Source organism: Corvus moneduloides, chromosome 16 (assembly GCF_009650955.1).
Source record: "Corvus moneduloides isolate bCorMon1 chromosome 16, bCorMon1.pri, whole genome shotgun sequence".
NCBI lineage: Eukaryota > Metazoa > Chordata > Aves > Passeriformes > Corvidae > Corvus > Corvus moneduloides.
The window spans coordinates 16389956-16413433 of NC_045491.1; the positions used below are offsets into that span (position 1 = coordinate 16389956).

Genomic DNA, 23478 nt, shown 5'->3' on the forward strand with positions numbered 1-23478 from the left:
TCAGGCAGGGACACGGGCCGGGAATCCGGGATAGTGCTCCGGCAGAGACACGGGCCGGGAGTGCGGGATAGTGCTCCGGCAGGGACACGGGCCGGGAATCCGGGATAGTGCTCCGGCAGAGACACGGGCCGGGAGTGCGGGATAGCGCTCCCGCAGGGACACGGGCCAGGAATCCGGGATAGTGCTCCGGCCGGGACACGGGCCGGGAGTGCGGGATAGTGCTCCGGCAGAGACACGGGCCGGGAGTGCGGGATAGCGTTCCGGCCGGGACACGGGCCGGGAATCCGGGATAGCGCTCAGGCAGGGACACGGGCCGGGAATCCGGGATAGCGTTCCGGCCGGGACACGGGCCGGGAATCCGGGATAGTGCTCCGGCAGGGACACGGGCCGGGAATCCGGGATAGCGCTCAGGCAGGGACACGGGCCGGGAGTGCGGGATAGTGCTCCGGCAGAGACACGGGCCGGGAGTGCGGGATAGCGCTCCGGCAGGGACACGGGCCGGGAATCCGGGATAGTGCTCCGGCAGAGACACGGGCCGGGAGTGCGGGATAGCGCTCCGGCCGGGACACGGGCCGGGAATCCGGGATAGTGCTCCGGCAGAGACACGGGCCGGGAGTGCGGGATAGCGCTCCCGCAGGGACACGGGCCGGGAATCCGGGATAGCGCTCCGGCAGGGACACGGGCCGGGAGTGCGGGATAGCGCTCCCGCAGGGACACGGGCCGGGAATCCGGGATAGCGCTCCGGCAGGGACACGGGCCGGGAATCCGGGATAGTGCTCCGGCAGGGACACGGGCCGGGAGTGCGGGATAGCGCTCCCGCAGGGATACGGGCCGGGAATCCGGGATAGCGCTCCGGCAGGGACACGGGCCGGGAATCCGGGATAGCGCTCCCGCAGGGACTCTCTCCGAGGATCCGGCTGTTTCTCCACAGCACGTCTGGCACTCACGCGTGTCCCGGACAGCACAGTACATACGGCCCTACAGCCACTGCAGATCCATCATCCCCTTTCGGAGGATTAAGATTGTGTCCATTTTCCAGAAGGGAAAAATAACTACACTGAGGGAATGATGGTACATTCAGGCAACTCTGGGTTTTCCTAAATTTAACTTCAGTTGCTGGATCCTGTGGTATGCCATGGCTAACGGAGTTAGGAAGAAAATGAGCTGTAGTTTATAAATCAGTGAATTTTCTCTTTCAAGAAATGTCTAAGTCAAATACATGATTAAAAGAACTAAATCATAGAATCATGGAATGGTTTAGGTTGGAAGGGATCTTAAGAGTAACCCAGTTCCACCCCCTGCCATGGCAGGGACACCTTCCACTGTCCCAGGATTCTCCAAGCCTGGCCTTGGACACTGTCCAACCTGGCCTTGGACACTGCCAGGGATCCAGGGGCAGCCACAGCTTCTCTGGGCACCCTGTGCCAGGGCCTCCCTACCCTCGCAGGGAACAATTCCTTCCCAATACCCCATCCAGCCCTGCCCTCTGGCAGTGGGAAGCCATTCCCCTTGTCCTATGACGTTGTCAAAGTCCCTCCTCAGCTCTCTTCAGGCCTTGATTCCATAAATGATGCGGTACAAGGGCAGGTATCTCCCCTGTGCCTTGGGCAGTGGGGCTGTGGAGCCACAAACTTGAGGCTGTGTTGCAGGAGGAGAACCCCGAGTTTCCATAGCCAGTGGATTATACCTTAGCTTTCCCAGGATAAGCACACCTGGTACAGGTAAATGTGCTGCTGTACCAGGTATCTTGCAGGTGGGAAAATGCAGTTTTATGTCACAAATGAACCAGAAAACTGCCTTAGGACAAGCCAGTGCATTAAAGGATCTTAGTTAATGGCTTGTTATGCCTCCAGTTTCATTCAGCCATGGAGAACTGAAGGTGTCCTGCTTGTGTTTCCAGCTAGGAAACAAGCTGTCCAGTGGAACTCCAGGGTGGTCTAAATGTGGTTTTCATGGTCTAAACTCAGCATGAATAGAGTGCTCTGGGAGCTCACTCAGGATTGTGCTTGGTCTTTCGCTCAAACACCGTCACCTTTTCACAGGGATCATCATGTACCAAGGGTTCCACTGGGAAGATTCCATCCAGTTCCCAAACTCACCATGTCTTTTCTAAAGCCTACAAGAGAGTCTGGAATCACAACATGCAGTGTAGAATCCCTGGGCCAAAAGTCACCTTTGGAAATCCACAGGGAACAGAAACCTCTCCCAAACGGGAATGAAAAACAAAGCAGTGTTTGAAAACAGAATAGTCTGTCCTTTCCATACAGTGCATTTGCTTTGCAGTTTGCTTTCCTCTCTAAAGCAGCTCCTTCCACCTCACTAACACTGAGGATAAGTGGAGTACAAGGGACTTGTTTTTCCAGAACTGTTCAAAGAGGAAAGGGTGGCCAGAATTCCAGTGTTTGTTTTGCATCGACACATGATTTCCCCACTAATGGAGATAACTACCTGCTGTTAAAGATAACCAGTCTCCATTCCAGGCGTGTCACAAACACATTCCTGTCCCCAAAATGCAGGGTCTAAAGTACGGGTGTGTGCAGGGGCTGGGAAAACACCTTGTGACCACACTGGGCCGAATGAATCTCAGCAGCTGAGCTTTGGTATGAAGACACAACCCCAACTCTAACTTAAGTCTAAGTCAGGCTCTAAGTCAGAATATCTCTGTTTTTCCCACTCAGTGGAGGTCAGCCAGTGCGTATTTTTTTCTGTTATCATGAGAGGAATGTGCATGCTGATGTCTAGATCTAATACCAATTCCAATTATATACTGGAATATAAGACAAATATTCTTCTGTCTTGAGCCTGAAGTTCAGCCCAGCTCTAAAATTCGGGCATGAACACAATTAGGAAATATTTTATTATTTTCCTGCCATTTGCAAATTTTTTGTTGTGAAAAAAACTTGTCTAACAATTACTAATTTGAATTTGGCTGTGGTTATCAGCCATATACACTGGCTTTGCTTTTCCTGATTATCTCCCTCCTTCCTCTTCTATGCCTTGGAAGGAAATAGAAAATGTATTTCTGTAACCTAAACCTGTACCTGCCTGAAAAGTTGTCTAAGCCAATACAAACCATTCAGGAGAAATTGTCTTTGGGAAGTTGTGTAAAAATTTCCTAGGTCGCTTATTTTTCCTTCGCTCCTTCCTTAGGGATTTTTTGGGTTGGGAGAAAATGAATAAAGCAGATAAAAAGCAGCTGGTGAGGTTAAAAGGCAGCAGCTGCAAGAAGGGTGCAGAGTTTGGAGTGGTTGAGGAGAAAGGAGTATTAAAAGGGTCTTTTCATTCCGTGAGTTGGAACGAGATTATCTTTAAGGTTCTTTCCAACCCAAACTATTCCTTGATTCTGTGATCCTGTGGCATTTTCCCTTCAGAGAAGAAGGTTGGAAGACTTGGTGAAATGTTTATGGGAAACAGCTGACATTAGATGAGGTAGAGCAGGTGTACAGTTCATGCCACTGCAGGTACTAAATAACATTAAGTTCATATTTTGGAGCATGGGGGTTGTTAGAGGAACATTAGGGCCAGTCCTACCTTCAAACACCACAGGCTTTTCATCTTCAGGGCAAAGCCCAGGGGCATCCCAGCAGCACCAGACCAGGCCATGGGCTCAGTGCTGGGCCACCTGCAGTGGACTTTCAGACCACCTGGAATTGTTTCCAAATTGAGGTTATTCTGCAGCCAGCTCCTTTCATCTCTGCTGTGGCAGGGGTTGTGCTTTAGAAACTGAGCAAACAGGAGAACAAACACAAGAAGCAGGTTGCCTTGCTGTTAAAAATGGCCCTGGTTTATCCCATGATGATATAGCACAGCGCCAGTGCTCTGAGCCCTTTGGAGTCATATTGAGTTTGTGAGTGCTGTTAGCCTGTACCCCACAGTGCAGGTGTGATTGGTGCAAATACTTGTCACTGGGATATTCCATGTTATTTTTTCAGTGCAAATGCAAGTTTTAAAAGGTTTTTACTACTTCTATCATGTGATAATAAGAGGAACCAGGGTAGCAGCAGGTTGTCATGAGATTTGCTCGAGACATTTGAATTGGAGACTTCTGGGATGAGTGAAGTTCCGTTTGTGAGAGGGATTTTGGCTGCTCTGTCTCTGTTTATTGCGCTCACAGCAGTCCATCGAGGGCAGGAGGACTGGGGATGGAGCTCAGATAGACTGTTTCTAGAGTAAATGCAAACAGCATTTCCCAACTTTCTGAAATGCTCAGGAAGAAGAGACAGGAAAAGCCTTTTGTAAAACAGAACTGCTATTCAATAAATATGAAAAATTATACAGGCAGAGATCAGTAGTCTCTGAAAATGCATTTCTCTCAAGTGCATCCCTGTTTTCAGAGCCTCAGCCAGAAGTGATGACTGCACCTTATTTATCCTTCTCCAGCTAAGTGCTCTGAAGGTCAAAAGGACTTTTATTGCAACTCTGCCTTCATAAACAAAAAGTCACTGCATCCATAAAGCTGATACACTTGTAATTTTACATAGTTTGATAACCTGCCAGAAAGCACAGCTGTGAGGAGTTGGGGCGTTACGCCTGAGAGCCTGCAAGAATCCAGCAGTCCCTCATTCCACTGCAGCCAGGATATTTGCACTTTATTCAAGGAAGTAAACAGAGAAGCAATTTGCATTTTGCATTAAAATGATACACAGCAAGGAGCTGTCAGGTGAGGTAGGAGGGACTGAAATGAGGGATTCCCAAAAGATCAGACCTCCTACAGGTTGGAATGGATGCGTGTCTGCCATGGCGGGGGTGGATGTGTAAAAGCAGGACAGGGGTGTGGGACAGTGGGGCTTTTCTTGAGGAAACCTTGGCTCCCCAGGGAATGGGCACGGCCCCGAGGCTGCCAGAGCTCCAGAATTGTTTGGACACCGCTCTCAGGGATGCCCAGGGTGGGATTGTTGGGGTGTCTGTGCAGGGCCTGAAGTTGGACTGGATGATCCCTGTGGGTCACTTCCCACTCAGAATATCCTATGCTTCTATGCTTTCTCAGTAGAAAAAGATGCATTCTGAGCAGAATCTTTGAGCAAACATTCCAGGCTTTATTTTGTTGCGGAACCAGTCTGCCCACACTTGTAATTAGTTACATGTTTTAAAAGGAAACAATTGTTTCATTGTTACCACATACTTGCTGTTTGGCAGTGTGGAGAGTTAACACTGGAAATGCAACGTCTGACATCTGGCTTTGTCATAGGGGGCAAAGAAACATAACTGGAATATCAGGATACCATTCAGATGGGTGGCCACAAGGGTCTGCAGAGAGAATCATGGAATTGTGAAATGTCCTGAGTGGGAAGAGTCCCACAGGGATCATCCAGTCCCACCCTGGCCCTGCACAGACACCCCAACAACCCCACCCTGGGCATCCCTGGCAGCGCTGTCCAAACGCTCCTGGAGCTCTGGCAGCCTCGGGGCCGTGCCCATTCCCTGGGGAGCCTGGGCAGTGCCCAGCACCCTCTGGGGAAGAACCTTTCCCTGATATCCAACCTGACCCTGCCCTGGCCCAGCTCCAGCTGTTCCCTGGGTCCTGTCCCTGGTCACCAACATCCTTCATTTGTGTCTTCATCCCTGTTTGTAGTGAAGAAATACCATTTGTTTTCTGCATTGTTTGATACCACCTATTGGATTCTTGGCCAGTACAACTGACTTAGTTTTAATCTTTTGTACAACTTAATGATTTTTTTCAACGTGGTGTTCAGTCACTTCCGTGGTGCCAAGATAACGTGGCAAACGTTTCTGTCAGGAGGCTTCTGTTTGCTCCGTATTTCCACCAGAAAACAGGGATCAGCAAGCTGGAAACAGGTGGAAATTTTTTATTATGTACATGTATGAGAACCCAGTGGGATGGAAATGTTGAAGGGATTTAGTACCTGGTAGGATCGGGGATTGAGACAACAAACTGAGGGATATCACAGGAATATGTAGAGTATTAACTCAGATACAGAGAAGATCTAGTTGGGATTTAGCTGAATTCAAAATAAAGACAAGCACATGCATTGATGGTAATGGGGCTGCCCTGAAATCACCCCTGACTTCGAGATACGCTAAAATTTAGCAGGAAACACTACGGACGAGTGTCCGGTACCGCTGTAATTAATTAACCCCTCTCTAGTGCTGTAATTAACTAACCGCTTTCTCTGTAATTGCCCCGGTCCCGCCGCCTCTCCGGGGTCCCCTCAGAGCGAGGCACCTCCGCGCCGCCAGGGGGCGCGCTCTGCACGCCTTTCCCGCCTCGCCGGCGCTCAAAGATGGCGGCACCGAGGCCGTGGCCGGGGCTGTGGCCGGCGGTGACGGGCGCGGTGCTGGGCCTGCTGTTTCTGCTGCTGTGGCGGCGGCGGCGGCGGGCGGGCGGCGCGGGCCGGGTGTGCGTGGCCGTGCTGGGGGACCTGGGCCGCAGCCCGCGGATGCAGTACCACGCGTTGGCGCTGGCCCGGCACGGGCGCGAGGTCGCTCTGCTGGGCTACCTCCGTGAGTGAGGGGCGGCCGGGGGGCCGCGGGGCCGGGCGGGGCGGCCGCGCCGCTGACCGGGCTCTCCCCTCGTAGAGAACCGGCCGCACCGGGACGTGCTGCGCAGCGAGAACATCCGGCTGGTGCCCGTGGCGGAGCTGCGCGGGCTGCGAGGTGCGTGAGGGCCGCGCCGGGGAGCGGAGGGAACGGGGAGCGAGGGGTGCGTGGGACGATGAACAGCCCGCAGCGTGTGCGGGCCCAGCCCCGCCGCACGCAGAGCTCCACGCTCTTGGCTCCCTTTCTCTATTAAAAACAGGAGTCGCTGGATTAAACAGCTGCCGGTACATTGGTGCTGTTCACATGCAGAGTGAAATGTGGAAATTATTTTCATTCTGCCTCTTCCTCCCTCACCTTGTGTTTGCCCCTGTTGCCCAGAGCAGCTGTGGCTGCCCCTGGATCCCTGGCAGTGTCCAAGGCCAGGGCTCGGCAGGGCTTGGAGCAACCTGGGATAGTGGAAGGTGTCCCTGCCCATGGCAGGGGATGAAGTGAGATGAGCCTTAAGGTCCCTTCCAGCCCAAACCATTTCATGATTTTATGATTTCTTTCTGTACAAAATACAGAATGAGAATTTGTAGGGATCACAAGATGTTTATGTAGCTTTTTAGTGATCATAGAGTAGAATCACAGAATCATAAAGGTTGGAAAAGCCCTCTAAGAATTTTGAGTTCAGCCAATTCCCCAGCACTGCCAAGGCCACCACTGACCCATATCCCCAAGTGCCACATCCACTTTTAAATCCCTTCAGGGACGGTGACCCCAGCACTGCCCTGGGCAGCTGTGCCAGTGCCTGACCACCCTTCCCATGAAGGAATTTCTCCAATATCCAACCTAAACCTCCCCTGGCCCAGCCTGAGGCCGTTCCCTCTCCTCCTGTCCCTGTTTCCTGCGAGCAGAGCCCGACCCCCCCCGGCTGCCCCCTCCTGTCAGGGACTTGTGCAGAGCCACAAGGTCCCCCCTGAGCCTCCTTTGCTCCAGGCTGAGCCCCTTTCCCAGCTCCCTCAGCTGCTCCTGGTGCTCCAGACCTTTCCCAGCTTCGTTGCCTTCCCTGGACATGTTCCAGCCCCTCAAGGTCTGCCTTGGACTGATCCAGCCTGTCCAGATCCCTCTGCAGAGCCTTCCTACCCTCAAGCAGATTGTCACTCTCACCCAACTTGGTGCCATCTCCAAACTTGCTGAGGGTGCACTCAGTCACTTACCCAGGTCGTGGGTAAAGTTATTAAACAGGTTTCCATTTTCATGTTATTTTGACCCTGTCTCTGCAGAGCTGCCTGCTTCTGTTACGATGCTCACATTTCTGTGGGGAGAGCTCTAATGTTCTTACCTGCTTTTCTGTCACTTTGCAGTGGGTCCAAAGCTTTTCCAGTACGTCCTAAAGGTTCTCGTGCAGTCAGTGCAGTTACTGTACACATTGCTGAGGATAGAACAGCCATCCTATATTCTTCTTCAGGTATGTTTTGTGTTGGGACTAATTTCAATAAAAATAAGTAGTGCTACATTACAGGGCATTTTAAGCTGTTTCAGACATTGTTCTAATTATTTCAGAGCTGAACTGGCCTCATCAGTGGTGTAAACCTGTATCCAGGTATTTTTTGGCTCTAAACTTTGTCTATTAACAAGTCACGTTTTCTCTTCCCGTTAATTGTGCTTTCAAACTTCATTGGCATGGGTAGTAGTAAAGATTAAATCTTACTAGTAAAGTTGGTGTGTTTATTGGAGGGGAGTTTTGATCTTGATCCCAGGGTTAAATTTGAAGTACCTGCCAGTGTTCATAGGTGAATACAAAGTCTCTGTTTATGAAGCTCCTTTAAAGTGCTGCAATTTCAATTTGATTTTTTGTTTCTGGTAGCTGCTTTGTGCTTGTCACTTGGTTACAGTCTTATGCTATTTTTGTTTTGGTTTTTGAGCAGAATCCCCCAGGCTTACCCAGTATAGCTGTTGCCTGGGTGGCAGGACTGTTCTGGGGGAGCAAACTCATCATTGATTGGCACAACTATGGATACACCATCATGAGCCTGAGTCATGGGAGGAACCACCCGCTAGTCCTGATTGCAAAATGGTTTGTACAGTCATTCCTGCTCTTTATAAAGCACATGCCTTGGTGGAATGCAGAATGGAAACCAGTGGGGAGAATATAATTGGCACAGGGAGGGATTTCTGGGCTTTGCTGTGTAAAACTGGTTTCTTTTCTGCAGCTGCTTTTGTTGAACATGTGGGAGGGGGGTTGCAGGAAGTAGGCAGGTTGCTTTTATGTGCATATGCAAATGTTGATCTTGTTACTGGAATTTCTTTATATGTGCTGGGTTTTTTTGTTATTCTCTAATGCTGCTTTATACTCCAGCTCTTCTTTGAACAGCTCCTTGCTGAATATAATTGGTTATGTGTAGTTAAAGGCTTTAAAGGCTTTGGAGAGTAGGAGTTCATCAAAAATTGGCAATCAGATTTCAGTTCTGGGAGCAGTTGGGTTTCTTTGGGTGTTGTTTGGCTTTTATCAAGCATGGGCACTGGGGACAGTTGCTGCAATTGCCTGCCTGTGGTTTCTGACTGACATTTAATTTCTGTCAGGTATGAAAAGCTTTTTGGGCGCTTGTCTGACTATAACCTGTGTGTCACTGATGCCATGAAAAAAGATCTCTGGGTGAATTTCAAGATCAAGTAAGTCACAGATCTCAGACAATTCAGCGTGTGTGTGCTGAGTAAATGAAAGAACAGATCCCTGAGGATTCAGGATTCAGAGTAATGACAAAAGCAGCTCTCCTGAGCCCATCCATCACCGATGAAACACATCAGCTCAGTTTTGTGATGAGCCAGTGGAGTGTGAGCATTCAGGAATCTTCATTATCCTTCTAAACTAACACCCCATTGACTGGGGTGCCAACCCAGGAGCCGTGGAAGTTTGCTGCAGGCTGCCCGTGGAGTCAGAATGGGACAGATATCACTGGGATTTGAACAATTAGTCTGGCCTGCCAGCTTGTCTTTTCCAGTCAGAGGGCTTCATGATCAGAGTTGCTCAGGGCCAGTTATGGAGTAAGTTTGAAAATCAGGACAGTGATGTCTGCAGTTTTTACAGGTGCAGTTCACCCCTAGAATATGCACAGAAGAAAGGGGTTCTTTGTTACTCGTGTCCACCTTGCTGTGTTCCAGCAAATTTCAGGAGTAAGGGAAGTTGTAAGAGTCAAAAAATGAATTACTTTGCTGTATTGATTTAGTTAATTTCTTTCTGATTACACTGCTGCAGCCTGCCACTGTACCGTGTGCATGTTGTTACATCTGTATCTTATTTAAGCCACACATTTATTTCCTTGCAGGGCTGTAACTTTGTATGACAAACCAGCATCTTATTTTAAGGAAACACCACTAGACCTCCAACACAATTTGTACATGAAACTTGCCAAGGACTATGAGCCTTTCAAACCACGGTATGTGCAAGAGCAGCTGCCCTTACAGTCCTAAACCAAGGGACATGGAGTTGTGGCACTCAAGTGACCAGAAATACTTGTGGGGGAGAGGGTCACAAGTTCTGACCCCCAGCAGGCACAGGGGGCTTTGAGTTGCCTTAATTGTCACTAGGACAGGCCAGAAAAAGTGAAATGATTGAACTGTGGTGACACAAGAGGTAGAAGTGTTTTGTTTTTAAAGAAGTTGGCATAAGCAGCGAGGCAATCTGTGATGAGTATCTAGGGTGGAGCTCTGCAGCTGTCTGCTTCCCACTGACCCACACTGCAGTGGTTGGATGTTTCCTTAATAGCATCCCTTCCTTAATTCCTGTGGAGAGCCTTCAGGATCTTGGTCCAAGGGTTAAACACTCCTCTCTGGCTGTGTGCAGGATCTCACCTGTAAGAGATGTACCAGGGAGTTAACTTCACCAAATTAATGCTTGAAAATGAAGTGAAATCTGTAGTGTGTGGTGGGGGTTTTTTGGAAATGCCCAGCTCAGAATGTGTAGGTTCTGAGTTCAATTGAATAAATGTGCTGTTGGCCTCCATGCTGTGCTAAGTGTGAGACAGACTGTGGAAAGGGAGGCTGACTCTGCTCAACTTGTGAAGGAAAACATTTGGTTGGAAAGTGGAATTGTGCCTGTAGCAGCAGGAAAGAGGGAAAAATGGCCTGCCCTGTCCTGGTTTTTCTGTAATGTAATGACTGTTCCTAGACAAGTTGAGCAGCAAATCTGAAGCCAAGTGTCTGGGAATTCATGCCAGTTAAGCAGAGTGTTCCCTGCTGTTGCTGGCTGTGGATGTAGCTCATCCTCAGGAAGTTGTGTTTCCATAGTACAGAGCTGTCAATCCCAGTGCCGAGGGATCGGCCTTCACCGAGAGGGATGGGAAAAGTGGGAATGTGGTGAAGACCAGGGGCCGGCCAGCCCTTCTCATCAGCAGCACCAGCTGGACAGGTTGGGAATCAGTTTTATTTTTCATATAAAATTGGTACTTTCTCACACTTGAAGTTGTGTTTTTCCTTTGTTTTCCTGGAAGGATTTGAAGACCAGGTGTGTATGATACAACTAAACATTGTATAACTTATGTAATGCTACAAATGATTTTTTAGAAGTTACATTTTAATTATAGAGCACAGCTTTAAGAATGATTAAAAGAAGTTTACTACTTGTTTTTTTTAGCTTTCATTCTATACATACTATCTTGCATGCTGGTGTAAAACAGATTAAGAAACTCAAATATTTTCTCCTTACTGAGCACCCTGCTCTAGTGGAAGGTGTCTCTGCCCATGGAGGGGGCTGGGATGAAATGAGCTTTAAGGTCCCATCAAACCCAAACTAATTTGTGATTCCATGGTTTCTGATAATGTTTATTACATAATTATGTACATTTTTTTCCCTCTGTATGAAGAAGGGAACAGAGAGTGGAAACAAATCCATTTCTAGTGACCATGGGCAGGATTGTCTTTATCTTTGAATAATCAGGACAGTTTTTATATTTAATTCTCAGTCCTAGAAACTAGAAAATTTTAACTTGCTGACTTCGAAGATGTGCAGTTTTTGTAGCTGGTTTGTCTGTCATGTTGCCAGCAAGGGAAATAAATAAACACTGTGCGTGGTTATGGACTTTTATTTCTGAAAATAAACTAGGGGATTTTTAATAGTACATTGTAGTAAATAGTAATCTTTAAATACAGACTATATACTTAACTTTTGAGTACATGGTCTGTATTGAAATTGTGTAGGTGAAGATGAGGAAAATCTCAATTGTTATTTAAAGACAAAAATTAAATATTATAGAAATATGAATGTCACTAATAAAGCCTTCTCTTTCAGAGGATGAAGACTTCTCAGTCCTTTTGAGAGCTTTAGAAGGTTGGTATGAAGGAATTGATCTCACTTTTTCAGAGAGGTCTTCTGGACACTTAAGAAGGGTTTTGCTAAAGAGCAGTGCTTCTATATTCAGATGAAAATGCAGTTGTATTTGATTAATTAGCAGTAATTTCAGATTAGTAATTGAAATACAGCAGTGCAACATCTGAATTCAATTAGAGGAGATGTCAGGGAGAATTTAATCTCTAAGTGGCTCCTAAACTGCAGTTTTATTTTCTGAGCTATTAGACCTACTCTCCACAGGCATCTGCTAATAGGAAGGGAGGGAATACTTTGTCTTATCTTGTGGACTTTGCAGCTGCAATTCTAAATTGATCTGCTGGAGCAACTGATTGGGGAGCAGTTGCAGAAATGCTTTATGCATAGTGCATAAACAGCCTGATTTATTTCTGTAGAAGTCTGTAACTGTTAACATTGCTGAATTTACTGCTGTGTTACAGATACATGCTTGTAAGGAGATTGCTTGTAGTGGGAAGCTCAATAATTAAAGCACTGTCAGCACTCTTAAACCAAGCACCCTCATGTTCGTCAGCTCTGACCAGTGTTTTACCTTCTCCAGATTATGAGAGGTTTATCAAGGAGGGAGCCAAGCTTCCAGCTTTAGTGTGTGTGATAACAGGTAAGAATATTTGTGTTACAATTCTTTCGGTGCTAACAGAAGGTTTCATTGTCACTTTTGTTCTGTGCTGACTCTTTTGTTGCTGGTGGGGAGAGAGGAGGGACTCTCTCCTTTGTGTCTGGTTATAAGAACAGTGATTTATAGCTGAATTATTGCACCATCTACTAATGGCACATCTTTAAAAAGCCTCCGTGTCTGCTCCAGCTCTGCATGAAAAACAATTTAAGGTCAATGTTGAGATGATGCTGCAAAAGCAATGTCAGAGGAAGCAGCCTCAAGCTGTGCCAGGGGAGATTTAGATTGGACATTGGGAGAATTCCTTCATGGAAAGGGTGGTCATGGACACAGCTGCCCAGGGCAGTGGTGGAATCCCCATCCCTGGGGGAATTTAAAGCCATGTGGATGTGGCACTTGGGGCATGGGTCAGTGCTGGCCTTGGCAGTGCTGGGGAGCAGCTGGACTTGATCTGAGAGGGCTTTGCCAACCTTAAGAACTCCACAATTCTACATTGATGGAAAACTCATTGTATTACTGAGTAAGAGAAGTCCAGGTGCACATTGCTTTCAAGGGAACTTAGATTTTTCATGTCTTTTTATGGATACCACAAGTGTTGTATCCTGTTTGTGCACCTGATCCAACAGGAGCTTGTATTTCACAGACCTCACTGTTTTCAGTCATCTTGATAAAACAGTTTCTTCTGTTTTAAACAGGCAAAGGACCTCTAAAAGATTACTACAATGGACTGATCCAAAAACTGCACTTTAAGCATATCCAGATCTGTACACCATGGCTGGAAGCTGAGGATTACCCTCTTCTGCTTGGTAAACAGTGGGTGATGGAATAGGCTAGAGGATGTGTGGGAAACAACTTGGCACAGTGGCAGGGGGCTGATGCAGACTGTGCACAGAAGCTGGGAGAATATAGTCAGGAATGTTACTGGTTAGTGACAGGATATTCATGGATTTGATTCATTCCAGCAAAGTTGCTAAATTCCTCTGGCTAGCTTTTCCCTGTTTTCCCAAGAAGTAGCTGTGTTGCTGTTTCAGCCTGTTCTTTGCACTCTTTGTTTCTTCCAACTGTGCTGAAATACAGGTGTCTGTGCATGTTCTACTTTAATTTCAGGGTCACTCCAGTAAATGAAATGAAAAAGTTGTTGGCTGAGCAACCAAAAGCAGCTGAAATTCTAAATTAACGTGTCATTGGAATGTTATTCCCTCAGCATCTTCATTGTAACAGCATGAAGTGGGAGTAATAAAGTAATAAAATACATATTCAATGTGATCTTCCTTCTGCAGAGTTAGAGCCTGACAATTTATGTGGCTGTAAAACACTGTTTATTTGGTCCTTTTCAAGTAATGAACATAATGTCTGTAAAATCACACTGTAATTCCTCTGTTTTGAGCTGACCTCAACTGGGAGAGGTCAATAGTGAGCCATGCAGTGTATCCTGATTGGAGTGTGATGGGGTTTTCCTTTACTTACCCATTTTTAGCAGATTAAGAGGCAGAAAGGCTGTTTTAAGATACATAAAACTTCGAAATCCCTTTAATTTAACATGCACTCACTTATCACTTTTCTAAAACATGACTCATGTGAGTCACAAAACATCCTGTGCTTTATTTTTTCCCCTGATGGCTTGAAACTGTGTCAGTCTGCATAGTTGAAGGTTTCACTTGCACCATCCAGAGCAGCACAGAAATAAAGGTTTGCAGGGGGACAGAGGAGCTGCTTTCAGAGAGTTCAGACTCTGCTGTGTTTGTTTTTCAGGCTCAGCAGACCTGGGGGTGTGTCTCCATCAATCCTCCAGTGGTTTGGATTTGCCCATGAAAGTGGTGGATATGTTTGGCTGCTGTTTACCTGTGTGTGCAATACATTTTGAATGGTAAGAGCTTATTCTGTTACAGCTCAAGGGAATCACCTAGAGCAATATTCTTACAAAGCCAAAGTTCAGCAACTACTGCAGGAATTTAATGAGATTCCTGTATTATACCATTTTTAAAATTCAGTAAGATAGAAATCAAGGTTGTTTTAAGTTTAAAAATTAATACTAGTTTCTACAAAATTGGGAGCATTTAATGTGACCACTTGCCTTAAAAAAATCTCTGTATTCCACTGTTTCCATATATTTAATTTTTAAAAAGGCTTTCTTCTGCATAGACACATCTGTTCAGTGAAAGGCTGAGTATATGCACAGGCATTCTTGGAATTTATGGTCCTTTGAGAAAACAGTAGCTTTATAAAAGGAGATAAATTCTCTGTGAAGATTTCATGATGGATCATGGACAGATTTTCCTTGTGGGTTAGTTTTAAAGTAGATGATTGCCCTGGTTTTTAATGGATGTCCAGATGAGTGGCACAAAGACAGAATGAGGGCCCTTTGGTACAGTTGTAGATTTAATCTGACACAGAAAGGAGAAGAAGCCTTTAACTGTTTAAAACTGCCTGTTTAATTCCATTCTGTCAGGTGTGGAGCTTGTGACATCTGGAATCATAATCAGATATCCTGGTTTGGTCTCTTTGGGTGTCACTGTGCAACATTTTAAATAAAACTCGCTGCCTTTTGCCTCAGTTTTCCTTCTGTGACTTTTTTTCACAGTTTACACGAGCTGGTGAAACACAATGAGAACGGTCTGATATTCAGGGACTCGAAGGAACTTGCAGAACAACTGAAGGTAAAGGGCTCTGACTGATTTCTTTCCCCCCAGAAATAACCCCAGAGGTGCCACTGTGTGAGCAGCCTTTTCAGATCTGAGCATCACCTGTGTGTTTTGCATTCTCACAAGGTACTGCTTGGCCTGCTGAGCATTGTTTGCCTCACTTCTGTTTCAATGTGAATCTGAAGCTGGCAAAAGCATTTCAGATACTGTCCTTGGTCTCTCTTTGTGGGGCCAGACCCCAGAACTGCAGTTGTAGTTGAGGGTTAACACTGGGGAGGCTGGAATGAGCCTGAAATGGAACATGATGGTTATTTTTCTGTGGTTTTGCTTTTTAAATTACAGATGCTTTTCTTGGAATTCCCTAACCTGGAAGGGAAACTTCACAGCTTCCGAGAGAACCTGCGAGTGTCGCGGCAGCTGCGCTGGGACGAGAGCTGGGACCAGATCGTCCTTCCCTTGCTGGGGAACAAGGAATGACTGGGGGGAAGGAGGCTGTCAAATACATTCCTGCAGCTGCAGAGATTTGGGAGACAGTGAATAAACGCTTTGTATTGTCTGCACTTCCAGTTTCTAACTCTTTCATCTTGGCATGGGGTTCTCACACTCTTCCTTTACAATTTCAGCTTCCTGGGTGAGTAGGAGGTGCTGAAGGTGCTGAGGCTGTTTGTTGTGTGGGAACCTGTGCTGCTTGAAGGTCCCTTTTTGGTGAAGATCCTTGAATACAGATAGAAACTCTTACCAGCTTTACCTCCTGTACAGTCAGCACAGTAGTAGGTGATTTGGGTTATGGGTTTTTCAGCATATGGCAGATGCTTTTCATTTGAGTTGGTTCATTTCAGCGGGTCAACTCGATGGTCTTGGAGGTCTTTTCCAACCTAAATGATTCTGTGATTTACCAGTTAATTGCCCAAGCACTGAATATCCTCCTGTGTGGTTTTATTGAGACAGAACCATTTTGTTTCCAAGTTGTTTTTCCTTCTGACAGTGCATGCAGGAGTGTGGAAGCACAGCACTGGCTGTGACAGCTTTACTGGGCACTTAGAGGAAAGCAGAGCTTGCAGTGAGTGTTCTCCTTGTACTCTGAAATGAATGTGCCCATTTACCTTGGGAAAGAACATAAAATTGATCTCTTTTTGAACAGATGAACAGAAAAGGGAAAAATAAACCCAAAATATATGAGTAAAGTATGTATAACTTAATCCAAAGGCACTTTGCTTTGTGAGTGCTTGCTCGGGTACAGCCTTCAGCTTTTTATTAAGCTCAGTACCCACATGCAAGCCTAAGGCTTAGAAGATTTTTTTCATCACCTTTTTGGTGATAAAAAAGATGTCAGTCACTGAAGGAGTAAATGTGCTTGGTTTGGACTGTGTTTAGTGCTCCTCAGAGCTCCTGCTTCAGGGTGGGAGGTGAGGACAGTGGGTTCTGCACCAGCAGTTTTAAACTCTGCCTGAGCAACCATTGAATATCTGCTTTTGTCAGAAGGGAAAGGGTGAAAATAAAGAGCTAAGTTGCTTTACTGCAGGAATTTGGCAAAACCTCCAGCTTATTGATGGAAGAATGATCCACAAAGATTTATTTACCAAATTTTTTGTGGGTTTTTTTTCCTGTTTTCAGTCAAAATCCTCTCTGGGGGTTTGGCCATTCCTGTGCTCAGGGAGGTAAATCAGGCACTTCTCTAATTAAACAGTAATGCTAAAAGCTTTAGAGAGGTTTCATCTTCCTATAATAGAACTTTTTAGATCCAAAATGAGCTCTGTACAGAACCTTTGATTTGAGTTTTGTGTAAGGGGAGATAAAGGAGCTCCTGTGTGGGCTTTCAGTTTGTGTTTCCTCTAGAAATAACACCTTTGAGTTCATTCTTTTTGGGGACAGGGAGCCAAAAACCTGGGCTGGGGTTCTTCTTGCTTGATCCCAGCGGTTGTGGTCTCCTTTAGCTTGAATAAGAAGATAAGGTATCATCCATTGCTACAGAAGGAGGAGGTTGAAGGTTTTTTTCATTTCCTTTTAAGTAGCTTTTAATAGAGAAAATGAAGTCAAAAGAGGAGCATGAGCAGCACTTTGATTTTTCTGCTTCAGGACCAATGCTGCCCAAGAGGAGAATGATTAATGGATGATGGAAAGTTTCAGAGCAGGTGTTGAGCTCAGTCCTTCCTCCTTGCAGGATACCTGGAGCACTGCTGTGGAGTGTGATTCCTTTTTCACTCCCAGCAGCCACTGTGGAAGTGGCAATCCTTATGTGAGAGAAAGGGACATCAATTCTGAATTGTCACCACTGCAGAGTAAAGATGCACCTGATTTACAGCAGAGTTCTCCTGGACACAACTGCAGGTATTGGTCACTGTTTATTGGGGATTTTTAAGATAACCCAAACTGCAAGTATGTACAGACAAGTATAAAAGACCAGAGCAGACAATTAGAGCTGGTTTTAATATCAAAACCCATCGATTACTCTGAACCATTGTTTTGCTCCCTTGTCTGTGGGAGATCCTCATCCTGCAGGTTGCCCCCAACACTTAAAAATCACAACACAGCTGGGAAAAAACCCCCACTTGAATTCTGTTGTCTTCTACAGAGTCCAAGTGTGATTGGGGCTTTTTGGTTTCTGTTGCTTGGGGTTCACTCACTTCCCAGGGGCAGCAGCAGGCTTGGATCCACGCGGGGAATTACAGGAAGGAAGAACTCCACATGTCCACGTGTACAGTTGTATCCTCAGAATCTCTTGTTTCCAGAATTCAGGATAATCTTGTTACAAGGCTGACACAGCTCCTGTTGGTCTCAAAATTCCAGTTCTATTTGCCAAGCTTATATAAATAACTGTAGAATAGTTACATCTGGCTGCACATCATAGAGAAAATTACAGCTGCTGTGGGCTGCAATCATCTGCCACCTGATCCCAACTTTATCTGTGAAGAGAAACACTGGGAATCATATTTATGCTTAATAAAATGAAGAGCAAAAGTTGCATGACCAGTTCTGTAAGAAGAGATCTTTAGCATGCTGTGATCTACAGGCAAATGCTTATGAGTGTTTTTTTAAAATCCCATTAATGCCTCTGCTGAACACTCAGTGTCACTTTGTGAATTACCCAGAATTTCACAGAATACCCTGAGTTGAAGGAACCCACAAGGATCATCAGATCCAGTTGCTGAACACCAGCTGAGCAGCAAAGAGACTGCAAAAGAGGCTTTAGAAGTGTATATGAAGAAAAACCCCCAAATCCCTATTTTGTTTAATCTCTAGCTGGGGCTTTTAACCCTCAAAGAACAGGTAAGATAAGATAAAGGGTTCAGGCTGCATCTGAGGTGTTATCACTGTGACAGTGCAGCACAGATGGCTCCCTCCTTTAAGCTTAAACCTTTTTTTACTTTCCTATTGGCACCAGATTTACAAATCATCCCTCACAGATGTGAGCTGTGATAGCCAGGATCTACCTAAAGGTGAATTCCAAGCTCCTGCTCAGATCCACGTGGAAAAGCTACTGCTCTTAAATGCAGCTCTAGGATAAGATCCTCCTCTTGGACAATGCTCCTCACCAACAAATGCTCCTGCTCCTCTCTACCACAGAACAGGTAATGGCCAAAGAGGCAAAAAGGCAAAACTATTGAACACTGGATGGAACAGGCACCCACCCAGCTCAGCCTGGAAGAGCTGATACGTGGCTGGATTTCGGATTGTGAAGGCAATGAACACCTCAGGAGCTTTTGTGTCTGCTCTGGAGGTGGAGAGTTTCTGTAGCATCCCAATGAGGACTAAAATTATCTCAGGATCATACACCACATCTACAAAAAACCAAAAGAGAAACATACAATATTTATTGAGAATTGAGCAAAAACCAGAATAAAAACTGCAAAGCAGAAATACAACCTTCACAGTGCAGGAGAATATTGATGTTTTATGTGCTATGCCTTCATCACTGAAAATCAGTGCTCCTTTTTGTAAGTGGATTGGCAGATGTTTTATTTAAGCCCATCCTAAGGGAGGCAGCAGAACCACTGAGTGTTGGTGCTCCCTGTTCCCACTGCCCTTGGCAAAACAAACCTGCCCTGTTAGCAATGAGTGGTTTAGAGGCTGATGCCAAGGACTTGCAGCAGTTCTCATCTGGAGGCATTCCCTGGAGAGCAGAAACGGTGGTGAGAGGTCTGAGGGAGCACCAAGGTGGGGGAATGCTGACACTCAGAGGGGATGTTTACTACACAGCGGTGTCCAGGTGTGTGTGCCACTGCAGGTACTCGTGCTGCAACGTGGCAAGGGCACATCCTGCTGTAATGAGTAACAGCAAACAGCAGAGAGATGTCAGTCCCCCTCAGTTGTTGCCTTCAGAGTGCAGCTGGGGCTGGGCTGGGCTCTGAGCAGCGTCACTGGCATTAGGTACCCCACAGTGACCTCATTTTATACAATTCCCAGTCACTGCATCCTGTGATACCTCGGATGACAAAGTCATTTTTCCACTTGGATTCTCAGGTTTTTCTTTGCAAAGCTCCAAATCAGGGTGTAAGACCTACAGCTGAGACATTCTGGTCTCACCAGGTACCACTGCTATCATTCTACTGTCACTACATTTTCCATTATTAGAAATGGAAAACTCCCTCCAAATTTATACACAAAAAAGGTCTGTAGGTAGTTGGGGGTTTTTTATTGTTATTCCTCAAGAGGCTGCCAGGGTTGCTGAGCCCTGCCCATCCCTGCTCCCCCTGAGAGTGTGCAGTACCTGCTGCAATGACAACGTCAGCTCTGAGACCCAGCAGTTGTTTTTCTGTCACTGAGCCCCAGTCAAGCTCAGCAACAATCACTTTTGGGTTTTGGCAGTTCTCTCCTTCCACCTCCTGTCCTTGGGACTCTGTTTGGATGCTCCAGGTCCCGGCAGGCTCCGGGATGAAGCCGTTCAGCCGGATGTTTTCTCCCAGCTGTCTGAGAACACGGGGGTGGCAGTCACTAAATATGAATGTCCTGGGCTGGCAGGTCTTGCAGATGGCAATTCCAGTGAAACCAATCCCACTCCCTAATTCCAGGACTGTCCTGAAGGGTAACGGAGTAAAAAGTACTATCAGGACTCTGCATTGAGTTGGAAATCAAAGCATTCTAAATATAATTAAAGGTAAAATCAGTTCCAGATAATTACAATAATTTTTGAGTGAACCATCCACAACCTAACCTTTGTCCCAAGCAACTGGAGAGTTGGGAATAACTGAGGGTGGAATTGTCAGCACAAAATTAATTAGCTGAAATGCTGATTTCTGTAAGGCACAAAGCATTCCCACCACAGGGATGAGAGATGTTACCCCCTGGCTTTAGCCATCTGCAGCACAGTTGTTTCACCTGAGCTGGCTCTCCAGTTTTCAGTCAGTGGGGAGAAACACACTGAGCAGCACAGTTCCTTCCCCTGTAAGCTTAATTATTATTAAATTATCTTTCCTCAAAAGTCCTGTTCCTCTTGACTGCTTATAAATAAAGTGGAGATGATGTGATCAGAGCTGCACACTGATCATCTAGTGTAGATAATCCTTGGTGAATCCCAGCGTGGAGTGAAGGTCATTAGTTAAATTACTGAAAACTGAACAGGTGCCCTCACAGAGCAGGTCAGACTGCACAGTGCAAAGGTTTCATTCTAAACCATGTCTTGACAGGTCCTCTCCTGGCTTAAAGTTTGACTGCTGCAGAACAGACAAGAGCAGCAATTGCTCAGCAGCAAAAGGGTGTAATTTCAGTTATTTTGGGTGTACAGTCTGTCATTAAATATTTCTGTTATTAAATTACAGTTGTGTAGCTCACAGTATGAGAGGGCTGGAGCCCCTCTGCTCTGGAGCCAGGCTGGGAGAGCTGGGGGTGCTCACCTGGAGAGGAGAAGGCTCCAGGGACACCTCAGAGCCCCTTGCAGGGCCTAAAGGGGCTCCAGGAGAGCTGGAAAGGGACTGGGGACAAGGCATGGAGGGCCAGGACCCAGGGAATGGCTTCCCACTGCCAGAGGAAAAGACTAGATAGAATATTGGGAAAGGAATTGTTCCCTGGGAGGGTGGGCAGGCCCTGGCACAGGGTGCCCAGAGCAGCTGTGGCTGCCCCTGGATCCCTGGCAGTGTCCAAGGCCAGGTTGGACACTGGGGCTTGGAGCAGCCTGGGACAGTAGAAGGTGTCCCTGCCATGGCAGGGGTGGAATGATGTCCCTTCCAACCCAAACCATTCAGTGATCCTACATGAATGACCACATCTTTCCTCATGACTCCAGCCCTGCTGCTGCCATACCTGTCCCTGAACACGCTGGGGTTCTCCAGTGCCCACTGGGCCAGGTGCAGAGCAGCTTCCCACGTGACGAGCCCCGTGGTGCCCCCGGAGATCAGTGCTGTGCTCTCACAGAGGCTCACACAGTCCCCCGTGGGCTGCAGGACACGAGAAGGCAAAGGTGGATCAGCACAGACCATGGGTTTAGAGTTTACAATCAACAGCAGCACCTGAAAAAAGGCAGGAAGCACTCCAGGCTTCAGGGTGGGTGTTTTTAAAGCCAATTATTGCTTAGTTTTTAAAGCCAATTATTGCTTAGTTTTTAAAGCCAATTATTGCTTAGTTTGGGTGAGTAAATACGGTTTAGAACAGTGTCAGTGTTTACCAGTAAGTAGTTTTTGTAACAGTGAGTAGATTCTCCTTCTTTTAGAACATCTGCCAGTGCATCGTAGAGTTCATCCAGGGGTTCAGCTGCTGTGGATTCGTGCTGTGGGGGGGAGAACAGGGCAGCTCTGGGCATCACATTGTCAGGAATCAGAAAACAGTTGCACTCTAAGCCCCATTTTAATACATTGCATTTACACTGAATGCTGTGGTTGGTTATCACATGAGGTATTTTCAAAGGAAAAAAAGAGAAAAATTAGTGAAAAATAAGCTGAAAAGCAAGAGGTACCTTTTTGATGAGCTCGGTCAGGAAGCACCTCCTGTACTTGGCTGAAGGGGGATATTTCACACACAGAGGGTGAAGAATTGTCTAAAATGAGAACAGCCATGGAAACCAATTACCCAGGGGAAGGTTCAGGAAAGGCACTGAGGGCCAGAGAACGACCATTAATTGGCTCTGGGTGCCATGAAACGCACTGGGATTTAGTCTGTACAAGAGATGCTAAGCCAGAAATTGAAATTGGATGATTTCTGACTGGTTTGTGAGTTTACAGATCTGGGGCCACGAATTTCTTACTTTTTGTGGCAACAAAAATCTCCCTTTTCAAAAGAATAAAGAGGAAAATGGAGTGCAAATAATCCAATTTACTCTCCCTCTTCTTTTGCTCCTCTCTTCCTTCTTTCCTTGTTGCTTTGCTGCCTGATCTGTGATCTCCCATCCCCAGGGACAAGTTTAGGCACCACCATTCCCTGTATCCCCGAATATCCAGGGGCGGCTGCGCTGACTGTGCCATTCAGTGCTCTAGCACGCGGGTCTCAATTTTGATCGAAGAACACCCAAATACCAGGCAGAGAAGGAAATCGGCAGCTCTGCAGGGGCCAAGGAAACACTGCGACGCCGGGTCACCGATCCCTGTATTTGTGAGCAATCCCGGCGGTTTTTGGGACACGCGGGGGTGACTCCGAGCTGTCCCTCACCTTGTGCAGAATATCCGCGAGCAGCGCGGAGTCCGGCGCAGTCCGCAGGCTTTGTTCGAGTTCCTAAAACAAGATAAATAAATAAACAACGCCGCGGTGCCGCTTCCCCCCCGCCCGGCCCCCCCGTACCGGCCAGGGCAGCGAGCGGAGCGGCCGCGCCGCCAGGAACAGGCGCTGGAAGCGAAGCGCCAGCCCCGGCCGCGGCTCCGCCATGGCCCCGCAGCGCACGGCCGGGCAGGCCGCGAGTCCCCGGGCTCGCCTGGCGCAGTCCCCGGAGGAGGAGCCGCCCAGAAGGCGGAGCGGGAGCGCCCGACGGGGGCCCGAACCAGGGAACGTCCGAGCGGGGGCTCGAACCCGCGATCCCCGGGGACGCGCCCGGTGCTCCCCCCGAGCTGCCCTGGCCGGCAGGGGGCGCCACGGCCCCCATCGGCTGGGCCCGGGCTGGGCCTGACCCGGGCAGGGAGACGGTGGGAACATCGGGATCAGGGGACACGGGGACCACGGAATCACTGGGAGCAGGGAAACACTGGGATCACGGAACACTGGGATCGTGGAAACATGGAATCATTGCATCATGGGATCACTGGGATCATAAGAGTCATGGAATCATGGAACTATGAAATAATGGTATCATGGAAACAGTGGAATCGTGGAATCGTGGAATCATGGAATCACAGAACCACAGAATATGGGAATAATGGAATAATTGGGATCGTGGAATGGTTGGTCCGGGAGGGGTCATTACAGACCATCCCATTCCACCCCTGCCATGGCAGGGACACCTTCCACTGGCCCAGGCTGCT

The 23478-nt window shown here is 47.2% G+C and overlaps 3 protein-coding genes across 7 annotated transcripts; 1 reads left to right on the forward strand and 2 right to left on the reverse strand.

Annotated features, from left to right (window-relative positions):
* On the reverse strand, positions 1-972 carry LOC116452174 (keratinocyte proline-rich protein-like). Its single transcript, XM_032126368.1, has one exon. It carries the CDS (start codon positions 970-972, stop codon positions 1-3), a length of 972 nt encoding a protein of 323 aa, XP_031982259.1.
* A 5231-nt stretch (positions 973-6203) lies between these two features.
* ALG1 (ALG1 chitobiosyldiphosphodolichol beta-mannosyltransferase) lies at positions 6204-18881 on the forward strand. Of its 3 annotated transcripts, none has more exons than XM_032125997.1 (15): positions 6204-6462; positions 6538-6615; positions 7845-7948; positions 8409-8557; positions 9064-9153; positions 9807-9917; positions 10773-10888; positions 11768-11806; positions 12384-12443; positions 13154-13264; positions 14211-14325; positions 15040-15115; positions 15443-17428; positions 18190-18367; positions 18483-18881. In XM_032125997.1, exons 1-13 carry the CDS (start codon positions 6243-6245, stop codon positions 15575-15577), a joined length of 1404 nt encoding a protein of 467 aa, XP_031981888.1. In that variant the 5' UTR covers positions 6204-6242; the 3' UTR covers positions 15578-17428; positions 18190-18367; positions 18483-18881. The 3 variants fall into 3 exon arrangements, with proteins under 3 accessions (XP_031981888.1, XP_031981887.1, XP_031981886.1); XM_032125996.1 differs by having other exon boundaries at positions 15443-16160; positions 17262-17428; positions 18190-18881; XM_032125995.1 differs by having other exon boundaries at positions 18190-18881.
* EEF2KMT (eukaryotic elongation factor 2 lysine methyltransferase) lies at positions 17424-23354 on the reverse strand. Of its 3 annotated transcripts, none has more exons than XM_032125998.1 (8): positions 22805-23354; positions 22676-22738; positions 21987-22067; positions 21699-21800; positions 21338-21543; positions 19809-20116; positions 18730-18879; positions 17424-18003 (listed from the first exon to the last, which is right to left on the reverse strand). In XM_032125998.1, the coding sequence occupies exons 1-8, from the start codon at positions 23150-23152 to the stop codon at positions 17903-17905; spliced, it is 1359 nt and encodes a 452-aa protein (XP_031981889.1). In that variant the 5' UTR covers positions 23153-23354; the 3' UTR covers positions 17424-17902. The 3 variants fall into 3 exon arrangements, with proteins under 3 accessions (XP_031981889.1, XP_031981890.1, XP_031981891.1); XM_032125999.1 differs by having other exon boundaries at positions 21338-21471; positions 22805-23167; XM_032126000.1 differs by lacking the exon at positions 21699-21800 and having other exon boundaries at positions 21338-21471; positions 22805-23349.
* Between the last annotated feature and the right edge of the window lie 124 nt (positions 23355-23478).